This window comes from Gossypium raimondii, chromosome 1 (genome assembly GCF_025698545.1).
Source record: "Gossypium raimondii isolate GPD5lz chromosome 1, ASM2569854v1, whole genome shotgun sequence".
Taxonomy (NCBI): domain Eukaryota; kingdom Viridiplantae; phylum Streptophyta; class Magnoliopsida; order Malvales; family Malvaceae; genus Gossypium; species Gossypium raimondii.
The window spans coordinates 45,093,976-45,115,373 of record NC_068565.1 but is presented as its reverse complement, the minus strand read 5'-3'; the positions used below and the strand labels follow the sequence as shown (position 1 = coordinate 45,115,373).

General features: G+C 33.0%; 1 protein-coding gene across 1 annotated transcript; it reads left to right on the top strand.

The window, feature by feature from the left end:
* The first annotated feature begins 15,175 nt into the window (after positions 1-15,175).
* LOC105786017 (uncharacterized) lies at positions 15,176-18,449 on the top strand. The gene is made up of 5 exons (XM_012612258.2): positions 15,176-15,572; positions 16,010-16,946; positions 17,108-17,203; positions 17,384-17,520; positions 17,831-18,449. The coding sequence occupies exons 1-5, from the start codon at positions 15,376-15,378 to the stop codon at positions 17,997-17,999; spliced, it is 1,536 nt and encodes a 511-aa protein (XP_012467712.1). The 5' UTR covers positions 15,176-15,375; the 3' UTR covers positions 18,000-18,449.
* The last annotated feature ends 2,949 nt before the right edge of the window (positions 18,450-21,398 follow it).

Sequence of the window (21,398 nt, the reverse complement as noted above, 5' to 3'; positions counted from 1 at the left end):
GGGGAATTATAATCTGTATAATAAAACTAAAATACATTAAAAATATCAAAATAAAGCTTTGATTGAGTGGTAAAAAATGTAGATGGTCTGAATTTAAATCCTCACATATGTAAATTGTTTATTTATTTTAAAAAATATAAAAAAAGATAAAGTACCCTCACAATAATATAATATTTTAGCAATTTTTCTGACCGAGTTGGTGCTTGGTTAACTCGTGACACAAACTCAATTAAGGGCTTAAATAATAGTATAAATAATAATTTTAATTTTAATTTAAAAGAAATAGTATTTTTATAATTTCATAACCGAGCTGGTGACGTGATTAAGGATGACACCAACTCAATAAAGTGCTTAAATATATGTATGTATTAGAGTAGATAAACACCTTATAATAAATACCATTTTGTACATGAGTTTGACTTCATGTTCAATTTGGTACCTAGACCAAACAACATAATGAATGTTTAACACGTGCACTCTAGTGAAAAAACACAGATACTTAAATGGGACAAAAAATATAAAACTCATGTACCAAATTAAACATTGAAACTAAACTTGAGTACTTAAATGAGACAAAGAAAAACTCAAGTATCAAACTTAAAAAGCTCAAGTATTAAAGTGAACCTTTAAGCTAAACTCAAGTACCAAAATTTAAAGGGTAAACTACATCAACTATCCTTGAACTTTATATAAAATTATTTTTGACCATCCAACTTTTAAAACTTACGTAATAGCCATTAACGTTATCGAATTGTTACATTTTTGCCACTTATCTTTCGTTAAAATGATGATGTGGCACATTAATTTAAAGGACTAATAACTAATTTGGTCTTTGAAATATAAATAAAATGTTAATTTGATATTTTAAGTAATTTCTTAATAATTATTCTAATTTTTTAAAATCTAAAAAATTAAAAATATAAAATGTATTATAAAATTATAAATAATTGTTATAAAATTTAAATAAAATTTTATATTAATATTAAATTAAAAAAACTTTAACAAATTATTTATAATTTTTATAATACATTTTATATTTAAAATAAAAAATTTAGAATGATTATTAAGAAAATATTTAAAATATCAAACTAATATTTTATTTATATTTCAGGACAAAATTAGTTATTAGCCTTTTAAATGAATGTGTCATGTCATGATTGAGATAACGGATGAGTAGTAAAAATGTAACAAAATTTAAAAGTTTTAACAATTTAAAAGTTGAGTTTTAAAAAATAAGTCACATCAAATTATTTGATAAAATTAACGGAAAATAAGTTAGCATGGTGACTAAAATACATGTTTAAAAAACAGATGACTATAAATAATCAAAATATAATTTAAGTACTAAATCCACTCAAAACACATAGTAAAAGGACCTTTTATAGCATTTGACCATTAATTCTTTTTATAGAACATAAGATTTGCTTATTTGATATAACAACAACAATAATGGTAAACTATGCTGACCATACTGAGATTAAGTTTTTTTTCATTCAACTATTAAATATTACAATATGATTATCTAAATTATCATGTTGTAATATTTTAATCACTTATTAATTAATTATCGTTACTCAATAGAATAATAGCGCAACACATTAACTTAAGTGTTAATATACCTTTCAGCTATAATTAAGATATTAATTTAGTATTTCTAAAAAATATTAATAACTCTTAAAAATACTAAATTAAAAATTCTAAAAATAACATTTTTTGAAATTGTAAAAAACCATAAAATTCAAAAAAAAACCCAAAATGTATATATTTTTAAAAATTTCTAATTTTTTTTCACATTCCTTAGATTCCTGCATTTATGGGAGGACTTTTATAAAAGGTTGTAATAATCATTACCTTTATATATATTGGTATTGTTATTGAAAATTTATTCGATATTTTTAGCAATCATATTTTAAAAACCGTTTGGTAATAGTTCATATTTCACATATCAAAATAAAATTTGATATATGTGTATCTTTCGATTGAGTTTGTATCATGAATTAATTGAACATCAATTTAATTGAAAATTTATCAAATAATCTATTTTTTTTACAAAATAATAATATAATTACAAAAGTCAATTGAACCCAAAATAAATCTAAAAGAAAAAAATTTTTAAGCTCCATCAACGTAACAAAGGCTTTAGTCACAGCATCAATAGAACATTATGACACGTTGACAATTAAATTTGTTACAATTCAAGCACTTAATATTAGCCAAATTAGCCCTGGACAATCTAAAGTGGCGAGCAAAAAAAAAAAAGAATCAGGCATTCACCAAACTAGAGAGAACAACAATAAAATAATCCCTAAAATCACTTGTAAAACTAATATTACATACATAAGCAAGACTAAGAAACATGCTACAAGAGCAGACAAAAACTTCTAAAACTGAAGACTTATTAAACAATGGAAAAACAAACAAAAAAATATAAAACTTAATACAACACGGGTCCAAATCGACACGTGAAATCATTTTAATACTAAAATACTCTTCAAACAAAAACAAATTAAGAAGTTGACGAAAAGTCAACCACTTTCCAAGAAAAACTACCAGTAGCCAGTAGAGCTTTAGCAAACGACAAACACCGTCATTTGTCCATCACAACTTGTGAAGACAATAAATATACCTACAAAATAGATCTGCAATTTGAAAAGAGAGAAGACGTGTAGTGGATGAGAAGAAAAAAGAAAGAAATAGTTTATGGGAGAGGAAAAAGATGGGTGATAGCCAGCCCGAAGGCTAGCACTGCCGCTGAACAAAACAAAAGACGAGAATCAAACAGCTTAATCTAAAAAAATAACTTAAATATTGTAGGAACCATAAAATTTAAATTCTTAATTTTGACCTTAAACTTTTTATAAATATATATTATTTTCACCCAGACCCATGTTATTCTTTAAATTCACAAAACTTTAGTATAATGACAATTAACCATGAAAATAGCCTAGGAGAGAAGAAAAATAATAATTGGGTAGTTAGCCTGGGCCAATTTATTTATTTTCTAGCAGGCAAATATTTTAAAATAAATTGAAAAATCAGTTTTCTATACTTGTTTTATCTTCCCTGCAATTTCCTTTAATTCATAAACCTTTAATTCAATAACCGTGTGTTTTTCGCTTTGCCCCGAATCACATCGGTTGCCTTCCTTACCTTATTTATTGCTACCAAATTAGTAGAACAGTCATCTCAATTAAAATCTTTACAAATTCTGTAAATATATGAAAAAACTAAAAGAAATATAACACTAGAGGAGTTCATGGTTCGGTCGGGTTCATATAATTAAGTTTGGGTCTGGTTTGACCCAAAAAATGAGTTTATTTTTTTTTGTTTAAACATGACCTAATTTAAGAAAGGTAAATCTGAGTTTGACTCAGCCCGTCCATATTTGCTTTTCTAAAATTAGTTTTGTAATACCCAATTTTTCTGCCCGGGCTCGCCAAACATTTGAAGGCCCAAAATTTACCTAAATTACCCTAGCCCAATACAGACCTAGCCCAAAATACAAAACTAAGCAGCCAAACCCTAGCAGCAAGTATTGCCGCAACCTCCCCGCCTCCAGCAAGTGCCCAGTCGCCGCAAGACTCGGAGACGACCCTCTCCACGTGCGCGCACACTCCTCAACAGCCTCCGAACCTACGAAAAAGGAGGCATACAGCGCAGCAATAGCAACAAACACAACAAATATTGTTGGGGAAATAGATTTTTTCCCTATTATTTTATTTTTAGCTATGTAAGGCCGTTATCAATCTGTAAAAGGAGATTTCGGTGTAAAAGAGATATTGAAAATAGAGAGAAAAAAACTGAAATTCAAAGGTGAATCGTGTCTATTATTGCCTATTTTCTATTTTCTTTGTATTATTTGCTTTCTTTTTATATACATAAATGGCAATAAGGAGAGGGAAAGAGATTACCCCCCAAGATTCGCCGTTGAAACGGCCTTCTCCTCGCCCAAATCGGAGCTCGACGGAGTGCCGTGGTTCGGTTGGGGCTGAGAGCGGCGGCAGAGGAAAGAAGAAAACCCTAGTTAGGGTCAATTTGTTTTTTAAAAAGAAAGCAGAAAGTGATTTTTTAAGGAAATTTTTAATTTTATAATTAGAGCAAAACGACGCCGTTTGAAGGGGATCCGTGCGTCGATCCGACCCGGTTCCAGGATCCGCGCATATTCCTTTCAATTGTCCATTTGCGCATTTGGTCCTTCAATTTTTAAAATCGTATTTTAAATCAGTTTTTGTTTCTTTTTAATTTGGCCCGAATTCTGCCTTTATTCATTTCAGCCCATATCGCTGCACACCGTTTTGGGGAGGCGGATTATTTCTGATTTAACCCCCCATGTAATTCGCGTATCGCGATTTGGCCCATTATTTTGCTTAAATTTCATTTCTTTCTTGTTATTTTAGTTTTTTTACTATGTGGTCCCTTTTTTGCAATTTGTTGTCTTTTAAATTTATTTTCTCCTTATTATTATTATCATTATTATTATTATTTATTTAATATTTAATTATTATTTTTATGTACATACAAACATATATTTTTTATAATATATATATATATATACATGCACTGTTTAAAATTATTGTAAATATATTTCCCACATTTTATATAATATTTATACGCATTTTTATAGTATATGTATATTTCTAAACTTTTATAAATACCTGTATATACATTTTATTTTTATTTCCTAACTTTTATATACATATATATTTTTACATTTTATAATACATGTACCATATATATTTATCATTTACATGTTATACTTTTACGATACCAGATATCGTGCATCTGCTATATTATATATGTATACATTTCTTTAAAAATATTAAAATACATATTTCATTCATTTTATATATATATGTTTATATATATTTTTAATATATGCATATGCATATTTTTAAAATTTATCTATATATCATATATATATATCTATATTCCATTGTTTTATATACATATTGTACATATACATGTATAATCTAAATTGAAGTATTTGTTTCACGTTATACATTAACTTTTTAACATACCTTTTAGAAAATATATATTTTGGTTGCGTCAAAGCATTAAAATCATCATATTTTTAATTTTTTTTAATATTTGGCATTCATAATTCTCGAGAAAGATCGTGTCCTAACTTACTGGATTGCGATTATTTTTCGATGAATTTAGAAAGCCAAGTATTTGTTTTGCAATAAATCCACAATTTTCAGATAAAAGCTTATTCTCAGGAATACAAAAATGTCGGGTCCTAACTTACTGGTCATGACATTTTAGCATCTCGAGATAAGAATTTATAAATCAAAAGACAAACTTAATTTTGAAGATTTAAAAATATTGTGTCCTAACTCACTGGGTGTGATGTTTTATTTCTTTGAAATAAGAATGTTTTATTATTTTGATTCATTCACGAGTTAAAAGTTTTCTTTTAAAATCTTTTCAAATTTTCAACACCAAGACATTAAACAATCAAATTCGGTATCGATTTTTGGGCGTTGCGAGGGTGCTAACCTTTCCTCGTGCGTAACTGACTCCCGAACCTATTTTCTCAAATTTCGTAGACCAGAATTGTTTTTAGGGTGAGCCGATCACACCTCAATCAAAGATCGGTGGCAACTCCAATTTTTGTTTTTTAAAAGTCGACAACTAAATTTTTGTTTTCAAAAAATCGGTTTCGACAGCTTGACGACTCCGCTAGGGACTTTAGAGAGTCGAGTCATGAATTGATTACATTTTATCTTTTTTTGTCAAAAATCAAAAGTTTTTTAAATCATGTTTTCCTTTTGCATTCATTGATTTTTATCATGATATGTTTGCATGATTGGACCAAGTCGATTACTTTGTATTTGCATTTTGCTTCACATGGTCAGTTTTACCCTTTAAGTGGGAGCGAGAAATTAGTCCTTCGTGAGGGTTTCACCTCCGTGCAGGGTAGTGGACCGCTTTCGGGATACATCCGTACCTATGTCTTCGTGAGATTTTCATCTCCGTATAGCCATAGGGAAATGTATTCCCCTAAACTGAATTCGATCCATATGAGCCTATAATGGGTGAGGATCGAGGAATCTGCTAGTTCGGGTACCCTTACTTTAGAAACTAAACCTCATGTAGTGAGCTTTAGGAACTTGCCCTAGGTAGAGCTATACCAAACTCTAGTGAATTCCTGGATAAGTATTATTATTTTGTGTTGGATTATGTCTTTATGCGTGATACTAACTTGGGTTTATTTTGTTTTGACTGCATGGTATTTCATTATAGAAAAGAGATGTTGATTCATGTTTGCTTGTTAAATAGAGAGCTTGCCATGAAAAATAGATTTCTTGATAAGGTAGAAGATAATACGGTTGTCCGAGTATAGTCTAAGAAAACGTGACACGAAAGGTAATAACCTAACAAGAGGAATATACGATTTTGCAGCGTTACCTGAGGATTCAAATTGTCAAAGATTATTCAAGAGTTATCAAACGTCCTAACCTCTTAAAGAAGCTCATGAGCATGAGTGAGCAAGGAGATTCGACCTAGATCAAACAAAAAGGAGCTAAAATTCGCAAAATGCATCTTAATGTCCGAATGGTCGACGCCTTCGCTTGGAGTACGTGTGCGAAGACGTATATATATTTGCTTTGTGTAAAGAGATTTTTTTTCTAGAGAAGTTTTTCTAGTAAAGAATTGAATCTGAATCAACGTCTCTTTAGGCATTCATTTCATGCATCTGCATTACATTACATCATATGCATTAAACACTGGTAAAGGATCCTAATTAATTAAAATCATTGCTCAGTTAACCTGGAAACCAACCAACCAACCAAACACCAATACGGCACTCGAGCAAAGACAAAAGACATGGATCAGAGATTGGAAAAGCTCGAACAGTACCAGAAGGAGATGCAAGACCGACTTCAGCTACAAGTACAAGAACGGTTGGACAAGATGCAACAGGATATGTCAGAGAAGATGGAGGAATCCCAAAATAATATGATGGCAAAGCTAACCCAACTGTTGACTAGTGATAAGGGAAAGGGTCCCATGACCGATGTTGAAGAGGGTAATGAGGATGAACTACTCTATCCTCCAAGCTTTACTCCTCCACATGTTCGAACTCAAGTTGAATATCCGCACAAACCCACTGTCACAATCAGGCCTTAGCAGTCCCAGACCGGTGCTTCGAACTTTCAACCTAGATTGGGCTCTAACCTCGGAAATCACCCTGCTAACTCTGTTTTTCCTGACTTCGATGAAGTGGCTGAAAAGGAAAGAATAAAGGAGGAGTTACCAAAGTAGCTAGAGGAAAGGTGCAAATGGCTTGAGGAGAAATTCAAGGCGATGGAAGTCACTGAAAGCTATCGTGGGATTGACGTTAAAGAGCTGAGCTTAATTCCAGATTTGGTACTCCCTCATAAGTTTAAGATGCCAGAATTCGAGAAGTACAATGGGACAAGTTGCCCAGAAGCTCATATCACCATGTTCTGCAGGCGAATGGTCGGATATGTTAACAATGACCAGCTATTGATACATTGTTTCTAAGATAGCCTCACTGGGGCAGCATCTAAATGGTACAATCAATTGAACCGTACCATGATTGGTTCATGGAGGGATTTGGCACAAGCATTCATGAAACAGTACAGTCATGTAACATATATGGTTCCTGATAGAATCACCCTTCAAAATATGGAAAAGAAGCCGAACGAAAGTTTTAGGCAATATGCCCAAAAGTGGAGGGAAATTGCTGTCCAAGTTCAGCCACTGCTATTGGAAAGAGAAACAACAATGCTCTTTGTCAATACGCTGAAAGCCCCATTCATTACGCATATGTTAGGAAGTGCTACAAAAAGCTTTTCTGACATAGTTATGAATGGTGAAATGATCGAAAATGCTATAAGGAGCTGGAAAATCGATGTAGAAGAGAGTAACAAGAGGTCAGCCTCAAGGAGAAGAGAAAATGAGGTGAACAATATAGGTTACTCTAAATCAGTTACGGTGAATCAACCAAAAAAAGTGGCCGTTAACCAACAAGGTTCATCAAGACAAGAGGCCGGTATAAGACAAAACACTGAGAGGTCCCAATTCACGCCAATTTCGGTGTCGTATAGGGAGCTATATCAAAGTTCGTTTGATTCACGCATTGTTTCCTTTTTTCATGTGAAGCCTCTACAACCTCCGTATCCCGAATGGTATGATGCGAACGCACAATCTGACTATCATGCGGGAATTACGGGACGCTCAATAGAGAATTGCACTACCTTCAAGAAACAAGTTGAAAGACTCATCAACATGGGTGTTGTTAAGTTTGGTGACTCATCTAGTGCAGAAAATCCACTACCCAATCATGATTGATGATGGAGGGAATGCAATGTATGAGGAAGTGGCGAGATTTTCACATCGATGCCATATATGAAGACGCAATTAAAAGGGTCCTTGTTAGATATTCACCTGAGAGATGTTATAAATAATGGACTGCAGAGGAAACCCTTATATTATTTAAAGTCTGATAAAGTAATGTTCAAAACACACTTGTTGCTTTTAGCCTAGAAGCAATAAGAACTTCTTTGTAAAATAGGCTCATGTCTGAACATTAATATTTTAATGAAATACATTATTGCAATCATCTCTGAGCAAATATTCTTTCATTCTTTACGATTCTTTCATTCTTTTGGATTTTTTTTGCCAAACCATTTTTTCATTCATTCATAATTATATTAGATATAAATTCATACATTCTTTGTGTATTCTTTAAACACCTACAATAGGTCCCTGGATATCAATGACATGAGTGACGCTGCTACAGACTCAGAATCTCCTTCTGAGTGAGACATGTGTTTAGAGGGATCTCACAACTTTGAAGATGACATAGATTGCAACTTATCTCTAGACTTGTTGAGGATGGTAGAATAAGATGATAGACAGATCCTACGTCACAAAGAATCATTAAAAGTTGAGAGCTTGGTGAAGATTGGAATTGACATAACCTCAAAGACGAAGCAAGACATTGTTGAGTTACTTCAAGAATTCAAAGATGTCTACGCATGGTCATACCAGGATATGCCCAGGTTAAGCACTGTCATTGCAATCTGAACAATAGCACGATATTAGAAATTTGCAATATGTTCAAGATTAATATCATGAATGATGCAGTGAAAACTCTACCGGAGCAATGCCTCTCTCTTTAGTTCATCACGATTTTTTCTATTGAAGTTGAAATTCTTTCTCTCCGGGTATTGGCTGAGCAAGTTTGATGAAGCGGAACGGATCCAATCGCAATGTGATCAATCGAACTTGATAGAAGAAAGAAGGCTAAAAGCTATTCATCACGGTCATATGTACTAGAAATGAATGATGCGAGCCTATAACAAAAGGTTCATCCTAGAGAATTCCATGATGGTGACCAAATGTTGAAGATCCTCCCTCTACAAAAAAAAATTTGGAGGGAAACGGATGCCAAATTGGGAGGAAGCTTATGATTATGGAGAAGGTTTTTTTCCAAATAAGCTTTGATTTTGAGTGAGATGGATGATAAACCTGCAAAGTCCTGTAAACTCAGATTTAGTCAGGAAATACTTCGCTTAAAGAAGGAGAGGACCAAGGTAAAAACCCGCAAAGGGCAGTTTGAGTCCAAAAAAAAGGAAAAAGAAAAAAGTGATGTGAAAAAATGAAAAGATGAAAATGAAAAATGAAAAATGAAAAAGTAAAAATGGAGAGGCTAAGGCGAAAACTAGCAAAGGGCGCCTTAGACCAAAGGGGATTTGAGTTGAAAACCCGAAAAGGGCGGCTCAAATGTTGATCAAAATGGCGCTTGAAATTTTTAGAGCAGCTCAAATACTGATCAGAATGGGGGCATGCAGTGGTCTTGCTATACCTGAATCAATAGGAAAGGGTAGGCGACATTTTGGGGTATCGACAAAGTACTATAGATCTCCTAAACACATGTGAAACTAAGAATAGTCTTCAGAAAGTCTGTACAGAGAAGTTTAAGCTGCGATATCTGGGGAACCTAATCCTTATACTATTTTTGTTATTCTTGGAACACTTCATTCATTTCCAAGATACGCATTCCTAAATCAATTTCTTTGTTATCTATCTTTATTATCCTTGACAATTTATTCATTTCGAGCTGTGCTCAGAACCAACTCTATTCTTATCCATGATTTTTTTGCAAGCATGTTGCATTAGAATAATGGTTAATAGACTAATAATTACTCTAGAAGTTTCTAAATAATACGGTAACCTGAAACAGGACTATTGTTTAGAATGCATCAGGTTAAAGGTTGGAAATCTAATAAGGAAGAGTCTAAATTAAGACTATCCCTTTGAATTTTTTTGTCTAAAATATCAATTCCAAAATAGCAACATGTCGTGTTGGTGACAAAGCTTAAAAGAACAAGCAAGCAATAATCACCGAATAATAATAAGAAGTCCTTCTTGGAGAAGAATATTCTTCATTTGTGCATGAGCATTTGGTATAACTCCCTAGAAATGGTGAAAATGACAAAAGAGCTTCACATTCTACATTCTTGAATTGTGATAGTGAATGATTGAGAAAAGACCATATTTTTTTTACCCTTGAGTTACCACGAGAGAAAGATGATACAGATTTTGCGTTCCAGTGGATTGAACTTTGAAGTTCACAGTGTGGGGCAATTTGATTAAGTGTTTTTCGGAGATGCTAGCTGAACAAGAAGGTGTTATAGCACATTAGTGAGGAAACCTTAATAAACTTTCAGTAATAATAACTCAAGCATTAAAATATCGTTTTCATGACATTTTGCGTTCATTTAAATGTCATTCATACACGTCTAGTTAGGAGCATTTGATTCATTCTAATCATGACATCCTAATCTCTAGGCATAATTAGGTTCATCATACAGGTTATATTCCACAGAGAACAGATTGGTGAGATTACAAAGCCTTATTGCCCCGAATAACAGTAGGGCAGTTGAAAAGCAGTGGATCTTGTCTTCATGTATTGACATGAAGTAGATCAGAGATAGCAAATCTTATCTTCATGTATTGACATGGAGTAGATCAAAGATAATGGATCTTGTCTTCATGTATTGACATTAAGTAGATCAGAGATAGCAGATCTTATCTTCATGTATTGACATGGAGTAGATCGAAGATAATGGATCTTGTCTTCATGTATTGACATGAAGTAGATCAGAGATAGCAGATATTATCTTCATGTATTGACGTGAAGTAGATCGAGGATAATGGATCTTATCTTCATGTATTGACATGAAGTAGATCAAAGATAGCGGATCTTATCTTCATGTATTGACATGGAGTAGATCGAAGATAATGGATCTTGTCTTCATGTATTGACATGAAGTAGATCAGAGATAGCAGATCTTATCTTCATGTATTGACGTGAAGTAGATCGAAGATAATGAATCTTATCTTCATGTATTGACATGAAGTAGATCGAAGATAATGGATCTTGTCTTCATGTATTGACATGAAGTAGATCAGAGATAGCAGATCTTATCTTCATGTATTGACATGAAGTAGATCGAAGATATTGGATCTTATCTCCATGTATTGACATGAAGTAGATCGAAGGTAACAGATCTTGTCTTTCCATACTGGTGGTGAAGAAGATCGAATTGGCAGTGAGGTAGATCGAAGATACAAGTCTTATCCCCCTGAAGTTGCAGTGGAGCAGACAGAAGTAACCAATCCTATCTCCTTGAAATTGCAATGGAGTGGATTAAGACCATATCAAGATTTACTGTTAAGTTGTAGTAGAACAAGTTGAGGCTATAAGTCTTATCTCCCTGAGGTTGCAGTGGAGCAGATCAAAGATAGCGAATTTTGTTCTTTTGAGAAGCTACAACGTGAATGTTATCTTCCCGACATTACAGTGGAGTAGATTGAAGCACTAGTTCCTATACCTCTGAAGATGTAGTAGGAATGAATGAGGCTACTCAAATATGAGAAGCACTGAAGAAGTCCAGGATTAGTAAGACCGGGCACAATTGGGTTTTTTTTAGTCTTTGCTCTGTTCTCGTTACACGACAACAAGCAAAGAGGGGTAGCTGTAATACCCAATTTTTCTGCCCAGGCTCGCCAAACATTTTAAGGCCCAAAATTAACCTAAATTACCCTGGCCCAATACAGACCCAACCTAAAATACAAAACTAAGCAGCCAAACCCTAGCAGCAAGTATCGCTGCAACCTCCTCACCTCCAGCAAGTGCCCAGTCGCCGCAAGACTCGGAGACGACCCTCTCCACGTGCGCGCACACTCCTCAACAGCCTCTGAACCTGCGAAAAAGGAGGCATATAGCGCAACAATAGCAACAAATAGAACAAATATTGTTGGGGAAATAGATTTTTTTCCCTATTATTTTATTTTCGGCTATTTAAGGCCGTTATCAATCTGTAAAAGGAGATTTCGGTGTAAAAAGGGATATTGAAAATAGAGAGAAAAAAACTGAAATTCAAAGGTGAATCGCGTCTATTATTGCATATTTTCTGTTTTTTTGTATTATTTGCTTTCTTTTATATACATAAACGGCAGTAAGGAGAGAGAAAGAGATCACCCCCCAAGATTCGTCGTTGAAACGACCTTCTCCTCGCCCAAATCGGAGCTCGACGGAGCGCCGTGGTTCGGTTGGGGCTAAGAGCGGCGGCAGAGAAAATAAAAAAACCCTAGTTAGGGTCAATTTGTATTTTTAAAAGAAAGCAGAAAGTGATTTTTTAAGGAAATTTTTAATTTTATAATTAGAGCAAAATGACGCCGTTTGAGGGGGATCCGCGCGTCGATCCGACCCGGTTCCAGGATCCACGCATATTCCTTTCAATGGTCCATTTGCGCATTTGGTCCTTCAATTTTTAAAATCGTATTTTAAATTAGTTTTTGTTTCTTTTTAATTTGGCCCGAATGTTTCTGCCTTTGTTCATTTCGACCCATATCGCTGCACACCGTTTTGGGGAGGCGAATTATTTCCGATTTGACCCTCCATGTAATTCGCGTATCGTGATTTGGCCCATTATTTTGCTTAAATTTCATTTCTTTCTTGTTATTTTAGTTTTTTTACTATTTGGTCCTTTTTTGCAATTTGTTGTCTTTTAAATTTATTTTCTCCTTATTATTATCATTATTATTATTTAATTATTATTTTTATGTACATACAAACATATATTTTTTATAATATATATACATGCACTATTTAAAATTATTGTAAATATATTTCCCACATTTTATATAATATTTATACGCATTTTTATAGTATATGTATATTTCTAAACTTTTATAAATACTTGTATATACGTTTTTATTTTTATTTCCTAACTTTTATATACATATATATTTTTACATTTTATAATACATGTACCATATATATTTATCATTTACATGTTATATTTTTACAATTCCAGTATACGTGCATCTGCTATATTATATATGTATACATTTTTTAAATATTATAAATACATATTTCATTCATTTTATATATATTTTTAATATATGCATATGCATATGCATATTTTAAAATTTATCTATATATCATATATATACCTATATATTCCATTGTTTTATATACATATTGTACATATATATGTATAATCTAAATTGAAGTATTTGTTTCACGTTATACATTAACTTGTTAACATACCTTTTAGAAAATATATATTTTGGTTGCGTCAAAGCATTAAAATCATCATATTTTTAATTTTTTTAAATATTTGGCATTCATAATTCTCGAGAAAGATCGTGTCCTAACTTACTGGATTGCGATTATTTTTCGATGAATTTAGAAAGCCAAGTATTTGTTTTGCAATAAATCCACAATTTTCAGATAAAAGCTTATTCTCAGGAATACAAAAATGTCGGGTCCTAACTTACTAGTCATGACATTTTAGCATCTTGAGATAAGAATTTCTAAATCAAAAGACAAACTTAATTTTGAAGATTTAAAAATATTGTGCCCTAACTCACTGGGTGTGATGTTTTATTTCTTTGAAATAAGAATGTTTTATTATTTTGATTCATTCACGAGTTAAAAGTTTTCTTTTAAAATCTTTTCAAATTTTCAACACCAAGACATTATACAATCAAATTCGGTATCAATTTTTTGGCGTTGCGAGGGTGCTAACCATTCCTCGTGCGTTACTGACTCCCGAACCTATTTTCTCAAATTTCGTAGACCAGAATTGTTTTTAGGGTGAGCCGATCACACCTCAATCAAAGATCAGTGGCGACTCCAATTTTCGTTTTTTAAAAGTCGACAACTAATTTTTTTTCAAAAATCGGTTTCGACAAGTTTTATATTTAAAAATAATTTTTTTAAATATAATACACTAAATGCACTAAAAAACGTTAAAATAAAATTTTTCTAACAAATTAAAAATACATTAAAAAGTATTTATATTAAAAACCACTACCATAAATATAACAAATATTTTATTGTATTAAATATGTTTTTTAAATTTTATATTTTGGGTTGAGTTATTTAGTTGGACAAATTTTTTTTAGGTTTTGGGTAATGCATTGAACTATTATTAGGTTAGTGGTTTAATATAAATATATATATTTATTATTTAACCTCTATAATTAATATAATATTTTTATAACATAATACATTCGGGTCAAGCCAGACTGAGCTTGGGCTAAAAAATCTTGTCCAAGGCCCAACCCATGTAAGAAACAAATCTTAAATTTAACTCAAGCCCATTTTTCGGGTCTCATATTTTTTCAAACCCTCTTATTTTTCGAACAGACCTTTGAGCCTAGATAAGTGATAAGTGACCCCACCCATAAGCAGATATATCCTAATTTAGTGTGAAAGTATAGAAAGGATATTAATTACTTCGCTAATAATGTCATTAATTCTTTTTAAATAATCTCATTATATATTCTGATTATATCTGTTTTTTTTACATAATGTATAGAACTACCCATAACCCCTCTCCAACCCATAAATAGAAGGATAATGTGTTTTAGTGAACTCGAATCCACGTCCTCTTATATTAACAATAATACTCATACTAATCGTATTAAGACTCAATCGATAACAATGTCATTAGTCTTAATTTCATTAACTCATTGTTTGACACTTTTCTTTACCTTCACAAATGCTTGAGTCTCATGCTTCAAAGCATTTAAATTTGTAAAAATATTAAAATACCAAACTAATATATATATTTAATATAACCAAACTAATATTTTAACCAAAATGTTATTGTCACATTTGATAGGTTGGTGGTAGTACAGCCACGGAGCCGCGCGTATAGGGCGCGTAACTGTACTTCCCGCTCACCGACAGTGACGGTGTGCTTGCTTCTTTGATTTAACCATTGCTTCAATCTTACTCACTCTGCTTTCCCTTCAAATTCGCCGATCTACTCTCTGGATCTGGTTAGAGCCTAAGGCTATTCCCCCAATTTCCTAGCCATGGATTCCGCATATCTAATATCTATCTTCCTTCTATTATCAACCGCATTAACAACCATCAACGCCTCCATCCACATTTACCAAAACCAACTCTTCAATGAAGTCGGAAATGCTTATCTTCTCCCTGGCGGCAGTGAAGGCCTCGCTGCTTCTCGTTCCTCCGACAACTCCGTTTCCGATGGCCGCTCTTTTATCCGGTAACATTAAAGATACATTATGTTTTTTTTGAAAGTTTTAAATCGTTTCTTTTATTTTAAACTCAGTGCATTAGAGTTTTAAGTGAAGAATATGGCGTTGTTTTATTTATGTGGATTAGATCTGTTAGGAAGTAGTTAATGCTTAGGTTTATTTATATTTATGATCATTGTCGGATGATTTAATTTTGAAAAAAAATCCAGAAACATATTTTTCCCTTTTTTTTTTACTGATTATTAATTGCATACTCAAATGGAAATGATTATTTGAGCAGATCCGAGTTTTCTACGCTATTATCATTTCTCCAAATATATAATTAATGCTGTTTTCTCATGATCTTATGTGGCCATGGATTTAAAACAGTTATGTCTATTCATAAGGAAACCAGTTTCTTGGTGATGAATTTTAAGCCTTAAACGTATTTTATTTATTTTTTTAGATTTGAGAATATCACATTCTGGAGGACTCAGGCTGCTGCAGATGAACAGTCCGACAAGGAACATGGTACCGGGTTGATACAAGCTGTGATTTTCGAGGCTGCTGATAGAAATAATATAGGTGGTTCAGCTTATGGTGGACAGAGATCGATATGTTGTACCCCTGATCTTGCTAAGCTGGAAGGGTGCAAGCAAGGCGAAGTCATTCGGATACCTTCCTCAACAGATAGTAAATGGCCTATGGTTCTGAACATATATTTTGGTGGGAACGACTTGTCAACAAGTATGGACAATGCTAAGGTCCCCATCATGAAAACGGGGATGTATAATTTGTTTTTCATAGCATGTGATCCGAAGCTAAAGGGAACAACAATGAGTGGGAAGACCGTGTGGAAGAATCCTGATGGTTATTTACCTGGGAGAATGGCACCATTGAAGAAGTTTTATGTTTTCATGATGATTGCCTATTTGTTGCTTAGTGCCATTTGGTTCTCACAGTACGTGAGGTTTTGGAAAGATATCCTGCTACTTCAGCACTGTATCACTGCTGTCATTGGTCTCGGTTTGTTTGAAATGATATTGTGGTATTTCGACTATTCTAATTTTAACAGTACAGGAATGAGGCCTGTTGTAATTACAACTTGGGTTGTGACAGTTGGAGCAATAAGAAAAACACTTTCTCGACTTCTCATTCTTTCTGTTTCGATGGGTTATGGTGTTGTACGTCCAACTTTAGGTGGCCTTACTTCAAAGGTGCTTCTTCTTGGAGCTACTTATTTTCTGGCCGCTGAATTGCTGGACATTACTGAGTATGTAGGGACCATCAATGACATATCAGGAAGAGCAAGACTCTTCCTAGTCCTTCCTGATGCATTCCTGGATGCGTTTTTGATATTGTGGATCTTTACATCTCTTTCAAAAACACTAGAGCAGTTACAGGTATTTGTGTTCTCTTCTTTTTTCTTTATGCTTTAGTGATTGGTGATCTTAAGTTTCTCCATTATAATAACTGCACTCATTCTTTATCATGATTTTATGTTCTCACTTTGCTCTTTCATTCGGTACAAGTTTCAATGACTGACAGTAGTTTTCTCATCCAGGTAAAGAGAATATCAGCAAAGCTGGACCTCTATAGGAAATTCTCAAATGCACTAGCTGTGGCAGTGATTGCTTCGGTCGCATGGATAACTTTTGAGGTATATTTCGTTTAGATTTTGGTTTCTTTCTTAGTGTCTCTTGCTATGTTATTGCAGATAAATGACAAAGATTTGTGTTTCAAGTGAAGTATTACGAGTTGTACTTAAAGCTGGCATCTAGCCGTCAGTAAGATACAATGGGTTCAATTTATCACAGATCTGATTTATTTGGTACGACAGGTATACTTCAAAGCAACAGATCCATTCAATGAGAGGTGGCAAAGTGCTTGGATCATCACAGCTTTCTGGGACATTCTTTCATTTGCACTACTCTGTGTTATTTGCTACCTCTGGGCTCCATCTCAGAGCTCCCAAAGGTGCGTTTTACTCTTTTGAAGTTTTACTGAGTCAATTGGATGACCTTAGCCTTTTTTCCCCCTCAAATTTTGCTGCTGAATAGAGCTCAATTTGACCAAAAGGATGGCAAATTGTGGCCATATTCTACTCCGAGTACTTACCTTTTTAGTTTAGAATCTTCATTCAAATAGTCAAGGAATCTTCCCTATATATAAGTTGTCACGACAATTCTCTTTCGAGTGTCCGTACGATTATTTCAAAGCTTTAATTTCATCCGTAGTATCTCCAATTTTCATGCTAACATGCTAAATACTGTTAAACTTTGCATAGATATGCATACTCGGAAGATGTCAAGGACGAATTTGATGATGAAGAAGCTCAATCTCTAACAAGGGGGCAGTCTGATGGGGATGTCAATTTAGTCAAGCAAGAGAGAAATAATGGAAATGCCGGTGTCTCTGATCCCGAAGATGACTCAGAAGAGGATAAGAGGGAGTAAAATCTCTCAAAGTCTAACACGATTTTAATCAGCAACCTTGTTCCGCCGTGTCAAAACCACCTCAACTGGGCCCATTGGAAGATAACATGTTATACTTGAAGCAACAATTCTTCGAATCAGCTTGCAAAGGGAGCCCATTTGTTGCCAAACATTGATGCTTGCTTACTGTTGCCGTGGGGTAGATTTGTTTTATCTTTTGTCCATATTAATTTTTATTTTGATTACATGATTATAGGGAAATGGGTCATTTCCATGCCATTTTTATGATGGGGGAAACCTTCCCTGCGGTCTTGATGTACTTCTAAAGGTTCCACAAGTTGAATTTTGTTTCTTCTTCTTTTTTGGGGGTTTGTTTTTTAATAATCAAAGGTTGTAATTTTTGCCGTTATGTTATGCTTTTAACAGTATAAAATGCACATTTGATTTCAAACACGCAAACGATTTTCTTAATTTGTTATTATGGTGTAGTTCTCAGAATTCATAGAAATCCAGTCATAGAAATTACCTCCCAAGCATTGATTAGGAAATGAATAGGTTGAAGTAACTTTGGCCACATGTCCATATTTAAATCTCTAGATCTCTGGCAAATATCACGCGGTTGGACATAGTCCTTAACTTGCCTTCTTAGTTCCAACAGAAATAAGGCCTAATTCGGAAGCATGTTGCTTGCCTTTTTAGTTTCAACAGAAATAAGGCCTAATTCCGAAGCATGTTGCTTGGGTGCCAGAATGCCCTCTTAACGAGAGTCATGTAGTAACTTAAGGATTTGCTCCCTCAATGTGCCTGTGTTATCAATGTATACCTTCCCTTTGTATCTCAATACACCATTTGTAATAGTTCGATTTTCAATAGTGTCAAAAAAGATGGTTTCAAAACTCTATTTCCATAAATCAAATCCGTAAATATTAAATTAAAATGTTTACGGAGTTGGTATAATAGTTTATTAAAGTTTAGTCCTTCAATTTTGCTTATTAATTGTTTAATTTAAGTATAAGGACTAAATTGTAAAAGTTTTATCACTATAAGTTTTTAATTGGCCAAAGGTTTAGGGACTCAAATTGCAATTAATTAAAGGTAAAAAATGGAAATTTAGTCATTTAGGAATGGGTACTAGTGGACGGTAGCATTATATGTTGATTAACTTGATTAATTAAAGGTGTTTAGTTAAAATAAGTTTAATTAAAAGGTTAATTTTCATATAATCACAAAATTTGTGGAAAGAAAGAGAAGAAAGCTTCACCTTCTCCATCCACCACCGAAACCTCTTGAAGAAAACCTAAGGAATCCATTTCTAAAGGTTCAAACTTTCGGCTACTAATTGGTTAGTGCAATTAAGTCATTTTCTTGTATTTTTTTTTATGTAAGGTTGTGGGAGCTTGATTTAGATAGCCCATGTACCAATTTGTAAAACTATTAGAGTTTTTGAAAGTTTCCATTATTGATTTCTTGAAGAAATTGGTGTCAAATTGGTAGATTTTAAACTTAGATGTGAAAAATGACTAGATTGTAAAGTTTAATTGTTAGTTTTGTTCAAAAAGACTAAAGTGTATAAATTGTATAATTGATGTAAAATTTCTATAATAATAGATAGTAGAGGGTCCTAAAAGGATGTAATTGAAATCTTTTCAAATCAAAGCTTAAATTTGATAGTTATGGCTATTTCGGTTTTAGGGACTAAATTGAATCAAATAAAAATTTTAAGGGCTTTTGAAAATGAAATTAAATAGGTACATGCATATCATGGAATGATATAAAATGTTTGATATTGATATTGATAAATTGAGTTGAATAATTGTATAGATTGAGAATTTGATCAAACTAGAGATAATCGAGGAAAAGTAAAAATTGTCAATTAGTCCTTAAAGACTCATTTATTTGCTGTTTTGCCAGGTAAGTTCATATGAAACTTACTAAATTATTTGTTGAATTGTGTTTGTTTCAATTGTGTGTTTATATTAAAGTGATATTGGTGAAATTGGCATTCTCAACTTATTATGGAGTGAATGGGTTGAAGTAACTTTGGTTTGGCCAAATGTTCATATTTAGATCATTGGAAAATACCACACGATTGCACATAGTCCTTAACTTACTTTTTTAGTCCCAACAAGTAGAAATAAGGCCTAATTCTGAAGTATGTTGCTTGGGTGCCAGAATGCCTACTTAAGGAGAGTCATGTAGTAATTTAAGGATTTGCTCCCTCAATGTGCTTGGGTTTCCAATGTAGACCCTCCCTTTGTATCTCAATACACCATTTGTAACAACCTAATTTTCATTGGTATAAAAAATGTGGTTTTGGAATCTCATTTCCGTAAACCGAACTCGTAAATATTAAATTAAAATATTTAAGAAGTTGGTATAATAGTTTATTAAAGTTTGGTCATTGATCTGCCACAGTTCGTTGTGGCAAATTATTCTGGTAGAACTAGTTAATTGAATAAAATTATCATTCTAGATAATTAACGAGCTGATAATTGTAGAAAAGAGAAAATTTTAGAATAGTTTCTGTACCTTTGTCATCACTGTAATTTAGTCAAGTAAATTCGTTCAGTTTAATTTTAATACATTTTTAAATGTATTATATGAACTTAATTATATAATGTTGGATTATATTGATGCATGTAATTGAAAATGGAAATAATAAATTGATATGACATCGATCATTGATTAAGATATTCTGAGCCAATGAATGTTTGGTTGTTGAACTATTACTTGCATATGGAATATGAGATAGTGGGATATTCATGTATTGTTCTGTGATGGAATGCTCTGAACCGATGAACGTAGGATAGAGTATGATTGTCATGCTAATAGGTTATTATGCGTGTGATGCGAGATTATTCTGAGCAGTGAAGATGATTTATGTATATTATCTGTTCACTGGATATGTTGAGGTCTTGCATTTGCTGCGGACTATCGTGCTATATTACATTGTTTCTTGTGTATTGGATGGTACTGGCTCTTATGAGCATCTAGTGTGTTGGGTGGTACTAGCTCTTATGAACATCTGGTGTGCTGGATGGTTAACCGTGTACTCATATTTGTATATCGTTCATTGAGCTATGTTTTATTGATCTCTGAATGTTATTGAAATGTGAAAACTAATTTGTACTATTGTATTGCGCATTACTTACCTGTTGTGAGCTGTGATTTATAGGAATTCTGTTAATAGCCTTGTAACAAGAACTTCGTTCATTAATTTATTTATTTGAATTATTATGTTTAATTGGGTAAGCTTATTCATTTAATTGACGAACTTACTAAGCTATATGAAAGCTTACTCGTGTATTTGTCTTGTTTCTTTGTAGATAACGCCTTGTAGATAATTGGGAGATCAAATCAACTCTAAGAATCATACTATCTGAGGATCATTTGGTAGCTTTTGAATACAATTTGGCCTAT

What these genes read in the sequence shown, in the direction of transcription:
- LOC105786017 (XM_012612258.2), top strand. Translation starts at nt 15,376, where the DNA reads ATGGATTCCGCATATCTAATATCTATCTTCCTTCTATTATCAACCGCA. An exon ending in AAACACTAGAGCAGTTACAG is followed by an intron (nt 16,947 to 17,107) that starts GTATTTGTGTTC and finishes TTTCTCATCCAG; the next exon opens with GTAAAGAGAATATCAGCAAA. An exon ending in CCATCTCAGAGCTCCCAAAG is followed by an intron (nt 17,521 to 17,830) that starts GTGCGTTTTACT and finishes AACTTTGCATAG; the next exon opens with ATATGCATACTCGGAAGATG.